Source organism: Botryllus schlosseri, chromosome 15, assembly GCF_051294905.1.
Source record: "Botryllus schlosseri isolate E-star chromosome 15, Bs_hap1, whole genome shotgun sequence".
In the NCBI taxonomy this organism is placed as follows: Eukaryota; Metazoa; Chordata; class Ascidiacea; order Stolidobranchia; family Styelidae; genus Botryllus; species Botryllus schlosseri.
In genome coordinates, this window is record NC_137250.1 from 7,948,584 (window position 1) to 7,965,289 (window position 16,706).

General features: G+C 41.2%; 1 protein-coding gene across 3 annotated transcripts in view; it reads right to left on the bottom strand.

Moving 5' to 3' along the window:
- Positions 1-16,091, bottom strand: part of LOC145458008 (laminin subunit alpha-5-like) — a 57,348-nt gene extending 41,257 nt beyond the window's left edge. For 2 of the 3 annotated variants that reach the window (XM_080336301.1, XM_080336298.1), the window contains exons 1-20: positions 15,887-16,091; positions 15,447-15,706; positions 12,937-13,173; positions 11,548-11,718; positions 10,661-10,755; positions 10,476-10,591; positions 10,169-10,378; positions 9,016-9,150; positions 8,088-8,225; positions 7,849-8,021; positions 7,128-7,230; positions 6,940-7,060; positions 5,557-5,776; positions 5,350-5,493; positions 4,533-4,735; positions 4,083-4,239; positions 3,337-3,490; positions 2,202-2,318; positions 1,647-1,833; positions 595-1,047 (exon numbers count right to left, since the gene is read on the bottom strand). In XM_080336301.1, coding sequence (XP_080192427.1) covers positions 595-1,047; positions 1,647-1,833; positions 2,202-2,318; positions 3,337-3,490; positions 4,083-4,239; positions 4,533-4,735; positions 5,350-5,493; positions 5,557-5,776; positions 6,940-7,060; positions 7,128-7,230; positions 7,849-8,021; positions 8,088-8,225; positions 9,016-9,150; positions 10,169-10,378; positions 10,476-10,591; positions 10,661-10,755; positions 11,548-11,718; positions 12,937-13,173; positions 15,447-15,706; positions 15,887-16,004 — 3,512 coding nt within the window. In that variant the 5' untranslated portion in view covers positions 16,005-16,091. Of the gene's footprint in view, positions 1-594; positions 1,048-1,646; positions 1,834-2,201; positions 2,319-2,737; positions 2,859-3,336; positions 3,491-4,082; positions 4,240-4,532; positions 4,736-5,349; positions 5,494-5,556; positions 5,777-6,939; positions 7,061-7,127; positions 7,231-7,848; positions 8,022-8,087; positions 8,226-9,015; positions 9,151-10,168; positions 10,379-10,475; positions 10,592-10,660; positions 10,756-11,547; positions 11,719-12,936; positions 13,174-15,446; positions 15,707-15,886 lie in introns of all 3 variants that reach the window. The other variant, XM_080336299.1, reaches the window with a different exon arrangement.
- Between the last annotated feature and the right edge of the window lie 615 nt (positions 16,092-16,706).

Genomic DNA, 16,706 nt, shown 5'->3' on the forward strand with positions numbered 1-16,706 from the left:
CTCGATTAATTGGATTTCGAGGGGTAGTGTAGTAATGATATGAAACACCATAAGATTCATAAGACTCATCTATCTTATTATATGCTATCACATTGGCTGAGGTGGTCCAAGTAGTCATTGTGGTCAAATACGAGTTTAATTTTATGAATTTCTACTCGATTACAATGGCAAAGGCAAGAAGAAAGGCAAGAAAGAAAGGCAAGTAATATAAAACTGTATCCATCAAGCATAGAAATCAAATGAAAGCACCAGACCTAATTGCATAAGTAGTACTCTCAACTTGACCTAGTCTTAAACGTGAAATGTAACTGGAAATAGGAGAGTATGTTGTTTAAAATTGTAAGCAGTGAAATCAGAAACCACTTCAACTACTTTGAAAAAGTAATAGTTCCTACCCGACCTTGACCCACATCAAGTACAAGAGAAAGTAATTAAAAATGCAAGAGCTGGAGAAGTGAACTCAAACGAGACCACTCGATTACTTGGAAGAAGTATCAGTACTGGTCTCGATTAGTTGGAAGAAGTATCAGTATTCCATTCAGGAGCACCTCTGTAAGTATGCTACAAAACATCTTTCTATCACTACACACTCACTCTTCAAACTGTGGCCCTTCTTTCGTGACGCATTTCCGTTTCGGCTCTACGTATTCCATCGTCCATTCCTCAAGCGGTATCGCATAGATATCTTTCACGTACACCGTTTCGCCGGAATCAGCACTAATCTGCACGTTGATTTGCGGTATCGACACGTCAAATTCCTTCACATTACTCAGAGTGGTGAGAGCCACTTGGCGGCAAAGGAAGGAGTACAGGCAAGGGTACACGTTGAACGTGACGTCGGTATATTCGTTTCCTGCGCCGTCGGTGACAGTAGCCGTGATAGTTTGCATACGATCTTGCTGCGAGCTGGCGTACACCAACACCAGCACGTATTTTCCGGCTTTGGGCACGTCGCTTAACGAAACGCTGACGCTCTTTTTAGTATCGTCTACATTGTTTCCGTCCAGATAGACCATCGGAGGGTGCGCGGTGGTAGGAGTGTCATGTCTGTAAGGTAGCATCGTGTGATTCTAGGGCATTAGCGCTTTCCTATAGCCCACGGCGGTCAAAGTATCACTTGTTATGGCATCACGCAATTCGGAAAGTTAAATTATATACCTTTTGTAGAGACCTTTTAGGTACAGTACTTTAGCATACATTCTAACAATATGTCTTGATGTAAACTGAAGTTCTGTACCTCCAAGAAGCTCTTCAAATATCTTTTACGTGAATATAATACAAATAATATAATTTAATATCTGTAATTTTTGTGGGACCGGAAAAAATTATTCAAGATATGCACCAATAATATACTAAACTATCTTTAATGCGTTGAAGAACAGGCATTGTATTCTTTGTGGTACATAGTTGAACTCCTCATATTAATCATATGACTATGACATCACAACGAGTGATACTCGAACACTTGTTTCGGAGCCTAATATTTCTCCAAGCATTATCAAATAGACTAATTACATAAAGTGTTTATCCAATTTTCCGAAAATGCATCGTTTTCGTGCCTGTCCCAAATTCAGTTCGTATTCCTACAATCCTACTTTCTATCAGTTACATATTACAGTACAAGGTTAAGATATCAAGCTACTCACTGATCTCTGTCCGTGAATTCCGTCATCGCCGCGTTGGGAAATCCAGCGAGCGAGGGGTGATCGTACATAAGACATTCTTTTCCAGTGGGAGAAAGGACAGGCTTGCACGGCTCGGTAATTTTGGCCTGGAATATCGACGGCTCGTAGTAGGACGACGGCAGAAGGGCGATGTAATCGATCAGTAGTCCTGTAAAAAGTTCGGGATTTCTAAATGTGATTGATTCTAGCGGCTTACGTGCTAGATTTGTACTCGAACCACGTTTTTAAAATTTGAACACATGTGTGATTGTTGAAGAGCCTAGATTTATGATTTGTTCCATGTCACTCAAGTTGACTAAAATTATTGCGTTTTAAATTAGTACAGTTGCAAGTTGATACTCGATATCAAGAAATTCATGGTAGGGAATTGAAAATCTGGCCCAAGAGCACGATTTGGACGCAAAATAGGATATGACATAAAAAAGACAAGAATTGGAGTTGGATCTTAAATCCTGGTGTAAGATCTGGAAATTGATATCAAACCAGCAGCTCTGCTCACTTTCCAAACACGCTCACCTGGGTCTCCTTCAATCCGCACGTCCCAATGTCCTTCATTGAGCACTACAACATTGCCGTTCAGCAAAGTCGGAGTAGGGCTGTTTCCAAATTCGATCTCAAGTTGCTGCTCCGAACCTACGTTTAACGAATATTCTCGTCATAAAATTTAGACTGCGTCTTCCGTAACACAAAGCATGCACAACCCAGACCTAAATTGTGCTACATGCAAATAACGTTACGCACCAACCATTGACGTGAAAGAAACTTGGATCACCGTAATGGAAGCAATTGAAAATGCACAATTATTATTTGAAAGGACAATTAGATGTGGTGCTTAACCTTTACAAGACCATCAACACATTCTTTCCACACAAAACAAAACGACTAATAATAATCAATATTCAGTGCAAATCAGTTGACTTTTGCTGTATAAGTCAGGTGTGAGACTTGACCTCCGACAAATCCCGAGACTTGCTCATTGAAAGCTTGAGCTAACTTAACACTTCAGTATCCACACAAACACACGCATCTCCAACTATCGAATGTAGCCTTACCGGCCGCAAGCACTGGCGACAACGTGACGTTGGCAACACTGGCACTTCCCGGGTTGACGTAAGAAAACTGCAGTCTATACAACCCATGCTTCTCCACAGCAATTTGCACAATGATAACACGCTGTCGACGAGGCAAAAAATAACGGCATGCATCACGGAATTGAATTAGTAACGGATAGGGCTAGGCACGGGGTTGACACCTCGCGTTTTTCTCTATACCAATCAAATGAAAACCTGCTCTGAAGCTTGAAATGTAGCACCAGACCTCCAAAAAGGTCTGGAACCACTGCCCGACAAATTCACTACCGCAGCTGTTATGGTACTCAATTTGGTGTTGAATCCCGTACAGGTACACTTATACAGTATACATACACAACGTTGCCTAGCCCTATTGGCATGAAACTGAATTTGCAAGACACAACTCAACTAAATAGTTCGTGAAATTAAATGCACATTAGAATCAGACGAAATTGACCGGCACAGTACACCGCATGCAGTGGAAGAATGCAAGAAAGGCGTGTTTAGAAATGGTGACGGATGCTCATGCAGGTCGTGGCGATTATCCCACAAATTCCACCACGATTCTGGCCGGCACTCACAATCGAGGCATTGAGATTGTGCGGATTCGACTCCGTTGTCCGCAGGTTGGAAAGTCACAGTCGAAAGGAGACTCCGAGGCAGCGGGTTGACATAGCGCACAAGCAACTTATAAAGGTTGTTTTGGGTGATATGAATACCGATAATCGCGGCAGGCTAAGATGAAAAAGAAAACGCTCGATAGCTCAGTTATACTAAGCATTCAGCAAAAATAGAAACACATTTGCAACATGCACTTTAGCTTTTTACCCGAAGAAAAAGCAAAAATAAAAAAATAGAATTAGAATACTTGATTCATTGCAAAACAGTTTCCACACTAAAAGCGGTCAGAATGCAAAAATAATAATAGGCGATTTTGTCTGCTATTCATTATTTCACCATATATCCAGAGCTTCAGCAGCATGCGCTAGATCAGCTTTCTCCAAGGTTTTAAAACAGCAGCAAGAGCAGAGGATGCAATTTAAAAATATTGCCAAGATAAAGCTGAAAGCTCTCGGATAGCATGTATGAAATCAGCTGTAGTTCAAGACGAAACAACAGCGAATTGACAACACAATTTACGTGTCGTGTTATCACAACTAAAACAGGCAGCAGTACATCATACTCTGCCCTGGTCACATCCCAGACCGAACATAAGATGAGAAACAAAAAGACAATGAATTCCACTAAAAAAAGGAATATATGCAAATACACTTTGCAAACTGGAAGATAGGAAATATTTGACCGTATCAACGCCCACAAAGCCTACCTGCACGACAGAAAATTCACCATATCCTTTCAGACTGTACGATGGGAATTTCTCCTCATCGAAACCAAACCGTAATATGTCATCGTCCACCGTTCTCCCCTGCTCCACTTCATACTTATGCTGCAGCAAAGTGGGATAGTAATAACCCTCCTGGACCCTGTCGCGAACATATACAATTGTCAGCATGACCACCACCCTCAGTTAAATTAGTCAAGTTCAAGTAGAAGTAATTTTGCAAATGTCTACTCAAATACAGGCAGAAGTAGCAAATTTAGGAAAAAGTATGTATTTTAGGTCTAGTTCTGCGAAAAAAGACTGAAAAATGTAAAGGAAAATAGTCCAAAACTATAACCACTTGATTAAGAAGTGAAACTAGGTTAAACCTACAATAGTATTCCGAAAAATAGAACTACTACACAACTGACCACCTATGGCCGAATCGCCACTGACCTGTCACACTGCCGGCCCTCTACGCCGACCTTGCAAGGACACTGCCCGTCCACGCTCTCGCATTCCTGACTGAGCGAGCCGCCCGCGTTGCACTGACAGCCTGTGCATCCAAAGTAGTTTCTCTCTTCCAAATTGTAGAATCCGTCGTCGCACTGGGAGCAGCGTTGCGTGCACGTGTAGGGTTTGCACCAACAATCACCATCCTGTGGGAAGCATGGCGGCATTACGCGTCAAAAGTCAGCGTATCAATGACATCGTAACTGTGATCGGATTTTGAATGCGCAGATTCTTAACAATCCATTCATGATCAATATTGGATATGTTTCAATAGATTAAGAAAGAAATGAAATATTTTCAATTTCAAAAGATGATTGATTTTTAAACCAATATTGAAAATACCGATTGGTGGTACCAAGTTTACAATGCTGATTTGTAGTATTGTAGATATTAATGTATGATAGTACCTGTCGCTTTGATGCCAATTACTAGCTTTCTAGCATTTCTGGTTATCAAGATATGGCAAAATTAGCTATTTTCTACTGGTTTGGTGAAATTGCATGGCCACTAGCGAATTCAAGAATCCAAAATCGTGATTACAAACATTTCATTTGGTATTTCGGGTCATATATGTTGAACAGCAACATAACACCACAAATATTCATTACGATGCGGCTGTAACTTACGATGCCATTACATCAGAGTCCAAAATTCGGAGTGGGCATACTCTACTTTCATCCTACCCTGGCCAGGGCTACGATACTGCTACGTGTCAAATCACCGTTCACTATTGTGGTAATGATAATAGATGAAGACAAACCTCTGAATCACAAGCAGCGACTCCATCCAACGTGCCTTGAAGCAGACAGTTACAATCGATGCAGCCCAGCGTCAGATTATAATGCAGCGGCGCACAAGAGTCGCAGTACATCCCGACAACGTTCTCCTTGCAGTCACACTGCCCCTGAACGAAGAGACAAGACTTTAAAGCGAGCCGCCCGATGCATCCAACAAACGCGAGCATTACCCTGGTGAAAGCCAGGCAGACGCCAGGCACGAACGTCGTGATTCCGAGAGGGTTGCATTTGCAGTCCTCGCAGATGGGGAAGTTGAAATACTCTGGCGCGCACTGGTCGCATCGTCTGCCGTGGATGTTTTCTTGGCAGGTGCATTCGCCGGTCGTGGTGTCGCAGGTCGTTCTCAGCGATCCGCGAGTGTCACAGTCGCAAGAAATGCAATTCGGGTAACTGGAAAGGATGTGATGATATATTATATCTTAAAAGATATCATTAAATATATCACTCCCTGGGTGGCAACAAAGACTGACAGAAACGGTGGTAGTCGCGAGTAACCAATCAATCAAAGTAGTCAGAGTTGCTACCCAAGTAGAATTAGAAGTAGAAGTATTGCTGAAGATTTCTACTCATTTACAAATAGAGATTGGAGGACATGACACTAAACTACTTCAAGTGAATACTTTATTAAGTAATTTCAAACCGTAGATTCAGTCAAGGAGTCGCATACTTTGTTGCAGTTAATCTAATACGACTGCATACAAAATCGCCAATATAGCGGCAATCATAAAAAACATATTCAGTTACAGTGACACAGGGTCTATTTCAAACGGCAATTATGACAATTTTGCTCATCATAGTGATGCAAAATTTATCCAAAAACTGCCTTCTACTTTTACAGTGTAGTAAGTATGTAGTAGCCCGAGTAGTTTTACCTAAAACACAGTAAGCTAGAAGTCGATGTAGTCAACAAACATGACCCCTTAAGTGGGGAGTGCAAGTGGGCAAAACGTACCTCTGGAAGAGCCTCGGACTAGAGGTTGACCGATATTGATTTTTACAGGCCGATACCGATACCGATATTTCGACGCTCACAAGGCCGATAACCGATATCATAGGCCGATATTAATATGGAAGGAGCAGAGAACTATTTCGCCAAAAATATTATATATTAGGCAAGGTGGCACTTGTTCATGCCACAGAAAGGTGAACAACAAACGAGAAAACTGAAATCGAAAAGACTTATTGCTTAATTGTGAACATTCGTTGAAATTTGGGATGACCCGAAAATCAAAACATGATACAGAATTGCAGATCAGTTCAGAAAAGGTCGATTGTCGTTAGGTATAAATATCGGTCGCGATATCGGCCTAGATTGGCCGATACCGATATTCGAGAAAGTTCCAAATATCGGCGCCGATAATCGGTCAAGCCGATAATCGGTCGACCTCTACCTCGGACATAACAGCATTGATAGAATACCTATTTTTCCCAATCATCAACCCTTAAAATATCGCCCTCGATCCTGTCCGTTTTATAGGCAGATTTTAGACAGTAAAGTTGTGACTATATCGCAATAGAGTCGACGGCAAACCAGTAATTGAAACGGCACTTACTCGTAAAATTCCGGAGCGCATTCGTCACATCTTTTTCCGCCAAAATTCGGCTTACATTCGCATTTACCGTTGACCGGATCGCACAAGGAATTAGCGCTTCCAGTCGTGTCACACTCGCACTCTGCAATTCAAAAATTGATACTGAAACGTGGAAAGAAAAAGTTGTCCAAACGCTGGGTAGAATTTACCTTTGCATTGCGGGAAATCGTAGTATCCAGGCTTGCATAGATTGCAAAGTGGACCTGTAACTGGATCAGTGCAGAAACATTCCCCAGTCTCTGGGTTGCAAATCTAAATCAAGACGAGTATCAGTAACAACGAGTATCAGTAACAACGTAGGTTCCAAAAAGATTCATATCCCAATGTTTAATGACAAGTATAAAATGGCTACAATGTGGTATTATCAAGAGTGTTTTTCTGACTAATGTCTGGTCGTGGTGACTAACAACACTACTTACGATTGCCTTGCCAATAAGTAGAAACAGGTGTGGCCTGAGTGCTTCTAGCAACACCAAAATTCTACACGTGCCAAAGTCTAGACGTTTCCTATTATGAAGACACTAACAAATCTGATACCATCCAGAAATAACCAATAGCCACATACCATATTGCCAGAGAAAGTCCTGCATTTTGTCTACATAACATAATTCGAACACATAAGTATATTTCAATAGTTTTTCGCATCTAAACTCCAGTCGGCACAGATGCGAATGCACTAACCATTCCCCATGTCATACCTCTTGGAGACCAAATCCAAAATCTCAAGAATTGGATTCAAACACATCATTAAAACAACAAAAATTTGTCCCGTCAATAATTAAAATCTATCTCATCCCTCAATACAACAAAATATACCCGGTTTAACCCAAATCCAAATTGAGACTTCTCAGCACACAGATTAACACTTACCTCCTCGGTCGTGAACGAATTGAAACACGAGCAAGCCTGACATCTCGGATAGTTGTAGTATCCCGGCGAACACTGGTCGCAAGACTGCCCGCCATATCCTTCCTCGCATTGACATTGACCGTCGTGGATATCGCAAATGCCGCTGGCCGCGCCTTCACCAGTGCAAGCACAGGCTGAAGAAGCAAATTGTCACTTTGATGCCAGTCCTGTTCAATTAGTGGTCAGTAACGAACACTTACGAGCGCATTCCGGGAAGTTGTAAAATCCAGGCGAGCACTGGCTGCAGAATCTTCCGGCAAAGTTGTACTTGCACGGACACACGTCGTCCACAGGCAAGCAGACTTCGTCTCTGGTCCCGTTATAATAGCACGGGCATGCTAAAAAGACATACCATGTTGGAACAAATAAAAAATAACGCTCAAAGAGGTTCTTGGAGGTACAGAAATTCAATATACAATTCAATGATATGTTAATCTGGAAATAAACCCAAATATGCTAGGCTGACACTCGTCAGGGTGTTTGTAGAACTAGTAGTAGAGTTCTCAAAAGAAATTTCTACGATAGGGTTACCAAACGTCCTCTTTTTGGAGATTTTGTCCTCTTTTTGGAGAATTTTGGTTAAATATAGGGCAAAATTCGACAGATGAGCTGAGCCGGAAAGCTGACCTTCTTTTTTGTCGACCAACGGATAATGTGAAAAGAAACTGATTGTAATTCCCTTTTTTTAGTCAGCCGACCACGAAGTGGAAAAAAATTTGCCATTTTTTCAGGATTTTACTCCATTATTGCAAGTCTGAAAATTTTGAAAAAGTGTCCTCTTTTCAGATTTCCAAAATATGGTAACCCTATTGTATAGCAATGGTCACATCACCAAATATGACATTGTTGGCATAAAAAATTTGACTTTCGGGTTAATTTCAGGATGAATATATTATTGAATCATAATATTCCTATCATGTTCACCACACGGGTTAGTGCATATCAAGTGAACGAAATTCCAGAGTGACCAAAACGCAATTTAGGCCTACAAAAATTCGCACTGTGCGTGTCATCAATGTCAGTGTGCAAAAATTAGGTCGACACTCTCGTACCTGTCCATTCTGAAAACGTTATTTGAAAAGTTATTTCGGATAGATATATCGAGAAAGGGCTTTGTTAAAAGCATACGTTCGCAGTCCGGAAATTGGTGATACCCAGGAGCGCATCTGTCGCATCGGTCCCCTGCGTATTTCGGCTTGCAGTAGCATCTTCCGGTCACCGGTTCGCACGTTCCGACAGTGAAAGTACTGTTGCAGTCGCAAGCTGAAAAGCGTTACAATTATATCTGCACTTCTGAAACTCGCTCCTTCCAGAAATAGAACTGTCAAGTTATCAGGCAGCCGTATATGTTCAAAATTCAAGTGTGTGAAATTTGACATTTTTTCCAGAGAATGAAACTGACATTCAGATCAGCCTTGTGCATGTACGTACAATTACACAATGTAGAATTAGTGAAAATCAAAATATGGATTCCCCAAGGGCCATGCATGCCAAAAATATTGTCATGGCCCGCAATTAGAATAGCGATTCTTGTTGCACGAAATCACATGTCTAGTGGGAAAATGTTGTTTCTTCAGTGAAGCGCAATAAGAAATCAAGACAATAATAGGATAAAAAGGTATCAGATAGCGATTTTTTTCAATTTTCAGAAGATTTGGCAATCATTTTAAAATCTTATAAGACCATGAATACTGCCTAACCATTCCACAGTGGAACTGGTAGCATTTGACTACACAGATTGTGTGCAGAAGAGCATCCGTTCAGCATAGTGTATAAGAACTATTCATGCAGTGCAGCGATGCGATAATTCATCAGAAAATGCATCTGGCAGTCATCACTGAGCAAAATGCGTAATCATTCACAAATCTAGGTTCGGATTGCATCGTGTCTGTTTCCGTTATGAAAACGTGAGAACTTGTGATAGATAAATTGCAATTATCACTTGTCGATTCACTCGAGCTGTTTCCACGAATGCTCGGATGTGGACGTATGCCTCGCGGGTCAGAAGTCGGAGAGTGAGAAGGAACAGAAGCAGAGTTGAAAGTCGGATAAATATCGATACCGGCGCGGAGCTTGGGCCCGTAAAATACAAGCCATGCAGGAAAAGCTGCAGCGACAACAGCAGGTTAGGGTGAAAATGAAGTCATAGAAGATATTGAAATCTGCATAAATTCCTGTTCCTTCAAAATATAATATCATTTGTAGCATGTACAGAGAACACTACAACATGGAAGACTTCGTTTAGGCATCATTGTGCGCTGGAAATTTACAGAAAACTTACGTCGACAACCGTTCGGGTCTCTGGGATCGACGTCGGCAGGCCTGTAGTATCCGTCGATGCATTTTTCGCAATTGATCCCGGCTGTGTTGTGAGCGCAATTCTGACAGACACCACCGCCCTCGTATTGCCCGGACAGGTCCAGAGATTGACGCTTGATCGCCACCTCCTCGTCGTAAATGCATTCCGTGCTGTGCCCGAAGCAGTTGCAGGCTGCAGGTCGCAACAAAAAGCAAACACTTAGGAATGGAGATTTGTTCAGTATTTTGCTGCGAGAGTGAAACAGAGTGAAAATCCAAAGTTCACACACCTTCGCACTCATTAGCACTCTCCGGAATGGCTGCGCGCCAAGCTTTCTGCACGAATCCGGGGCAACAAATCTCGCAGCTGTCGCCGCACGTGTTGTGTCTGCACTCGCATTTCAACCTGGCGACAAGATTTCATCATTCCACAATAGCACTCTCGCCCGCGCACTTATTCAGCTTGAACACTTACTTGTACCTATCCAACGGATCAGGCAGACATGTATCGGCGTGTCCATTACACACGCATCGTCCCCCCACGCTGATATCCTTGATACTGTAGAAATACTGTAAAACAGAAGTTAGCGATTAACACATTTCAAATATCTCATTAGTAGGGCGATTTTTTTTGACACGTCAAAATTTGTCAAAATTGTAGTGTTAGGTAAAAATTCATCAAAATTGTTTACGAAGTAAAATTTTTTTAGACCTCTGCATTTCGTTTGTATCGTAAATTTTGCACTATGTGAACTTAACACTTGATATTTTACAGCTTGTAGCCTACTTTACTACTACTACTATTCTCAATACAGATCTTGAGAGCACGCCATTAAAATTTTGGATAGCTGCTTAACTGCTCATATTGAAGGTAAAGTAAGACCGACCAATAGACAGACAGACAGATATAAATTGCTTGTATCAATACATGGCATCTGCTTCTCTGTGCCTCTCGTGAAATTGCAACTTTGAGATAGAGCAGACAAATCAATTTAGCGGGGGTGTTATTATTGGTATCTGCATGGTCATCATGCCATTGGCTCACCATGGATAGAGATAATATCTGATAGCCAGAATGTAGCATTTGCTATTTCAGAATGACAATATCGTCTCGAGTTCATTAATGCAAGGTAACAAATTCAAAATATATCAGAATTGCAAGTCTGGACATTTACAAAACTTGACTCATCTTCGTCTGATTTTTCTTATAGCATATTAATCATCGACTTCCGACAAATTTGGGAATGACAGAGCAATTCTCCTTTTGAGCATAAAATACCATATCTGCCCATAAAATCCAGTAAATATTGAAAAGGGGGAGCAGAAATGAATTTTCGGTTATCAGGGAATCAAATTACATACCCTCCTTGTGACTGTGGGATCCTGTCTCTGCACCGCCATCAAATGACCGAGAAGGGTCTTTGTTCGCAGAAGACGCAGCCTGATGTCCGTCGCCTTACTCCATTCTTGCAATATCGGCGCGTGCGAGAAATTGTTGGCGCCCGGACGGTGGTTGATCATGGAAACGATAACCTGGATTGCATGAATGACGATAATGGGGAGAGGAGGCCAAGATGAGACACTTTCCTGATAATTCAACGCCACTCAAAGAGTAATGCCTTCTGAGGATTAATTTTGGTACCAATGGAAAGCCTGTGTTCTGTACTCATTATGACTATGCCTCGAGTTATATTGAACAACATACTTATGGATTTCTTGGCCCACAAAAATCCTTGCTCAAATGTCTCAACTTACCCCCAGGTGAGGGTAAAATGAGACACACTGTGTTCAAGATGAGACACCAAGCAATTCTTGCTCATTACACCACCAATTCATCCCAAATAATGAATCAACTAGCAACATCGTGACTAACATATATTAAGCATGAAATAGTTCACTTTTCAAAAGAATTTGTACATCATATACAAATTTAAATGACATCAAAAACCAATTATCCATGAGATCCAGCAACAATAAGAGTTTCGTTATTATTTTGTCTTGTAATGTCACATCTGGTGAACTACCAACTAGACAAATAATACATTGTGTGCCTTCAACAGTAAATTTTTAATCTTGCGAGGCGTTTAATAGAAAAGCCCTCTGATACCCATATCTCAACTTACCCCCATGGTTTTGTCTCATCCTACCCCCACACCTCCATTATTATATAAACTTGAATAAAAAAATTTCTGTCTACTACTTTTCAGAGGCAAGTGCATGACTACACTGCTACTATTGCACTCAACCAGCTCCAGTAATGTTGTTTCTTATTATGAAGTACTATGATAGGTATGCCCTTACAAACATGAATTCACATAACTGACATAGGCTATGAAAACATAATTTTTGGCATTTTTCTGCCCAACCTCAAATCTGTTTGCCTTGTTAATATGGTAGGACGATAGAATGACATTATGGGAACAACATAATTGAAGGAATCTGTTCATCAAAAAAATTTTCTATGAAAAAAATGCATGTCTCATCTTGCCCCGTGTCTGATCTTGGCCTCCTTTCCTTACATGGTGACAAGTAAAGTGACATTATCGTAAATAAATATGAAAGGCAGTAGCAGTAATGAAGTATCTCTACTTTTGTAGTGGTTGGAGTTCATTTACAGTGTCATTTGTCATTAGACATTTTCATCATTCAGTGACAGAATTTGAATTGGTGACAGAAAATCGGATATTTTCAGATGGCCATATTCCAGAAATCGTGGCATGGGCGCTTGATACAGAATTAAGAACCACCTACCTCGCCTCGTTCTAGCGGTACCACATCGGAATACTCGGCGGTGCAGATGACGCTGTCATCGTTGGTAATTTCCTCGAAGGCATCAATGCCGAAGAAGTTGGGGCAGTCGCTGTTGCTGTTGGCAAAGTATTGCCAGGGCTGAAACGATGCGCCGTGGTCCGAAGAGCGTTCCAGCACCCAAGTGCCGGCACGGGGCGAGTTCGCGAACTTGATTATCACGTAAGCGACGTGAAACACCTGAGATTGGAATCAAACAAAACTTTATTATTATTATCAGTATCAGTATCAATATCAGTATCATTATATTACAATTTTTGTCAATTCAAGATAGCAATAGAATTGTAATACAAAGAGAATGAGTCGAAACGACTTGATCGAGTAAATAAACTCCCCCTTGGAATAGAAATATGGTAAAAAAGGAGTACTCCTTAATCTAGTGGAAATCTAGTGGTTACACTTTTTGACTATTTCAACATGTTTTTAGGAAAAAACTACTTACTATTCAAAACGGATTTTGCAGTTTCGGATTATGTTAATCAGTTCCAATCACGTTCATGGGCGAAATTGTCATAGCAATGGGGGGAAACGATGAAGTGGGTAACTGAATTTATTTTCGAAAAGTGCACAAATTTAGGGTTGCATTAGTAATTTCACGTAGTCACTCCAATTTTCAAAGTTGTCACTTTCGATTGGCTACTAAAAGCTGGGTTGTAGCCAAGCCGCAACAAGTCAATTTGACTTAGTTTTGAATCAAGTCAAGTCGAGTCATTTTCAATTCACCATCGAGTCAAGTTCGAGTCCCAAGTTTGAGTCATAGTGTCAAGACTCGGGTCCGAGTTCAAGTCATAGTATTTTTGTTCAGTATAGGCTTCAAGTCAGGTTTAGCTCACTTCTGTGGAAATATTGGGTGTAATCAAAGGCTATGGATGTAATATTTTCAGACTCTAAATATGATTTTCAAACAAATATAAAAGTTTCTGGGCCTATTTTACAATTATCCGTCCCGATATACGAGACTTGGATAATTATCATATAGAATTTGTCGAATTTTGCGCAATAACTCGAGTACAAGTCGAGTCAACTACACAAATGGACTCAAGAGTCCAGTCATTTTTCATTTTAAGAAAATGACTCGAGTCGAGTCAATAAAAAACTGTAACTCTAGTCAGATTCGAGTCATTACAGTCCTGACTAGAAGTACAAGACATCTTATCCAAACCTACTTTATGAAATGATATAGGCTACTCAAGTGTTTTTAAAATCTTTGTTTTCCGCTTCCAAATGAAGTACCTTTGACTATTTTTACTTGCGATTGAACAGAAAATTTCAATGGCACTTCTACTTCGACTAGATTACTGACGACGATTACTCTGATCACCAATATGTGCGCCTGTGTTGAATGATCATTGCGTCATGTTTAACACACAAAACGGAATGACAATTCATTGATTACTGTAATTACCGAAATGCATCAGCTTTTAATTTAAATGAATGTTCTAAGGCGATCTCTTTAGCAATTCCATAGCATTTCATTTGGTTCAAAAGGGTGCTTGCATTAGTCGAGTTGCAGATATGGATATACGACCGCCAAGCACGCAGTAGCCTTGATTAACAATCATATTTACAGCACATTTCATTGAATCATTATTACTTACCTAGTCCGTTCGTTTATACTTCCCTAACATTGAGAGATCATCGATTACTTTTAGTGAGACGAGTTTACATCGGGAAATGACCCAATAACTCAAAAGCTTATCAGTGCGTAAGTCGGTTAATCAAGGAGATGCGCACATTGCGCAGCCGTCTGGGCGAGTTAACTAGATTACCGGAACATCGCGCTATCGAGTCTTTCGTGCGAATTGCACGAATCGCTGAAAACGGACAGTCAATGCGCTGTTCTAATCAATGGATTCCTCGGCATCAATGTAGCGTACTACCAGTTAAATTTAGGCGTAACTCCGCAAATATTTCGCCGGAAACCGAGCGAGAAAATAGCCGAGGAGCGCGACGATTACGCTTACTTAACCCGATCGCATCGCTTCAGTAGGTATTTCGACGCAGTATAAATAGTAAGGATACAAAAGGGTTAACCAGACTCTGGCTTTTGATACATGACAGGTAATCGGGTGAACACATCACTAAAACTATAGCTAGATTCAGTACGATATCAATGCCGCGTTGTGTAAAATGCGAGCGAATTTGATCTCGGGACATAACCTACTTACGGCGAACTTCGATTAGCTACGCGTAATCATTACCGACTTGTAATATCGCGAAACCGCAGACATACTCGTCGAGTCGATTTCCGACAAAAATAACTTACAGAATCGACGGCGCGAAGGTCTTAATTAAAAGTGGCGCGAAGGTCTTAATTAAAAGTTACTTGCATTACGATGAAGAGGCAAGACAAATTCTGCGTATAATTTCCATTGATTTTAGAACGTTTGAGGTATCTTGAACGTGCCAATTAAACACATCTGTCTGTTTTATATGAGAATAAGATACCAAACCTGGCCGAGATGGATTGTCACGTTGATCTCGTTGTATTCCGGCCCTTCCGATAGAGGGGGACTCTGCCACCATCGTTCCGTACCGTCGATAGCGTATTTAATCGGGTGAGCCTTCGCCTGGTTGTTGCTATCGCAATAATCGCAAAATTGGCCTTGGTAAAGGTTTTCGTTGAATCGATATTCGTTAGGTCCGCCGGTCAACTTGCAAAATCTTTGGCGCCTTTCCTCTCCACAAGTAGCAGTGGATTCGATTTTTTTACCTACAATATAGTACGCATGTTTTACATATCCAAGACCTTACAATAATAGCAGTAATCGTGCTAGATTGTTCGCAATCCGACTACCATTTCACTGAAAACTTCATTTCGGTAAAGTATACGATTTTCCGGAATGCCACGATGCTGTACCGAATGAAAACCACTAAAAATCATATCACTTACCGGTGGCGATATTAAAATACGGCGGCGTCAATACATTCGGTTCCAAGGGAAGCAGCAATTGTCCCACACACGCCTGCAAATGCACAGCGGCCAAAACGAGCGCCGCGAGCTTCCACATTGCGGGTTTTCCGATTATATTCTTCGCGCTAAAATTATGCGTAAAAGCCTATTAACGTTACGGCTGAAGTTGGCGAAAGAGATAGTGTTACATTCCATCTGTATTCAATATTCATACACAGTGATACAAAAAGCTAAGGCAGCCGCACGCCCGACGTTCAAACATCGCGTACGAGATACGGGAATCGACTGGCCGCCGTCGGCGACTTCCTTTCCAGTCGGCAATCTCGTAAGACACGGTCGATTGCTTTCGGAAAGAACAAAGTCCCATCCGTCTCGAAATCAGATCGTACCAGCGAGATACACTCGTCTCAACTTCGCGGTTTACCACTGCAGGCGAAGCGCCAATGCACTGGCGACTGGTCGTCGGAATTAGCGGCGACTACTGTATTTGTAGGCACTTGGCACAGTTTGTGCGTAACTTCGATAATGTTACTTCGTATATCACGCTTTGCTGTGAAAATGTAGCGAAGATAAGGGAAACTATGTCAAGTAAATGTCGTAACATAAACTAAACATTACAATGAGTCGCGAAAATCCTCTACAGAAAACTAGGTCACTTCAGCATATGTCGCATGTAAGTACAGTCGTACACGCACGCACAGTGTGAATACTCCGAATCTACATTACACTGCAGTTGTTATGGCGATTGAAATACCGAAATAAATTATGTGGGTCAGCATGTAACCTTTACGTAGGCACA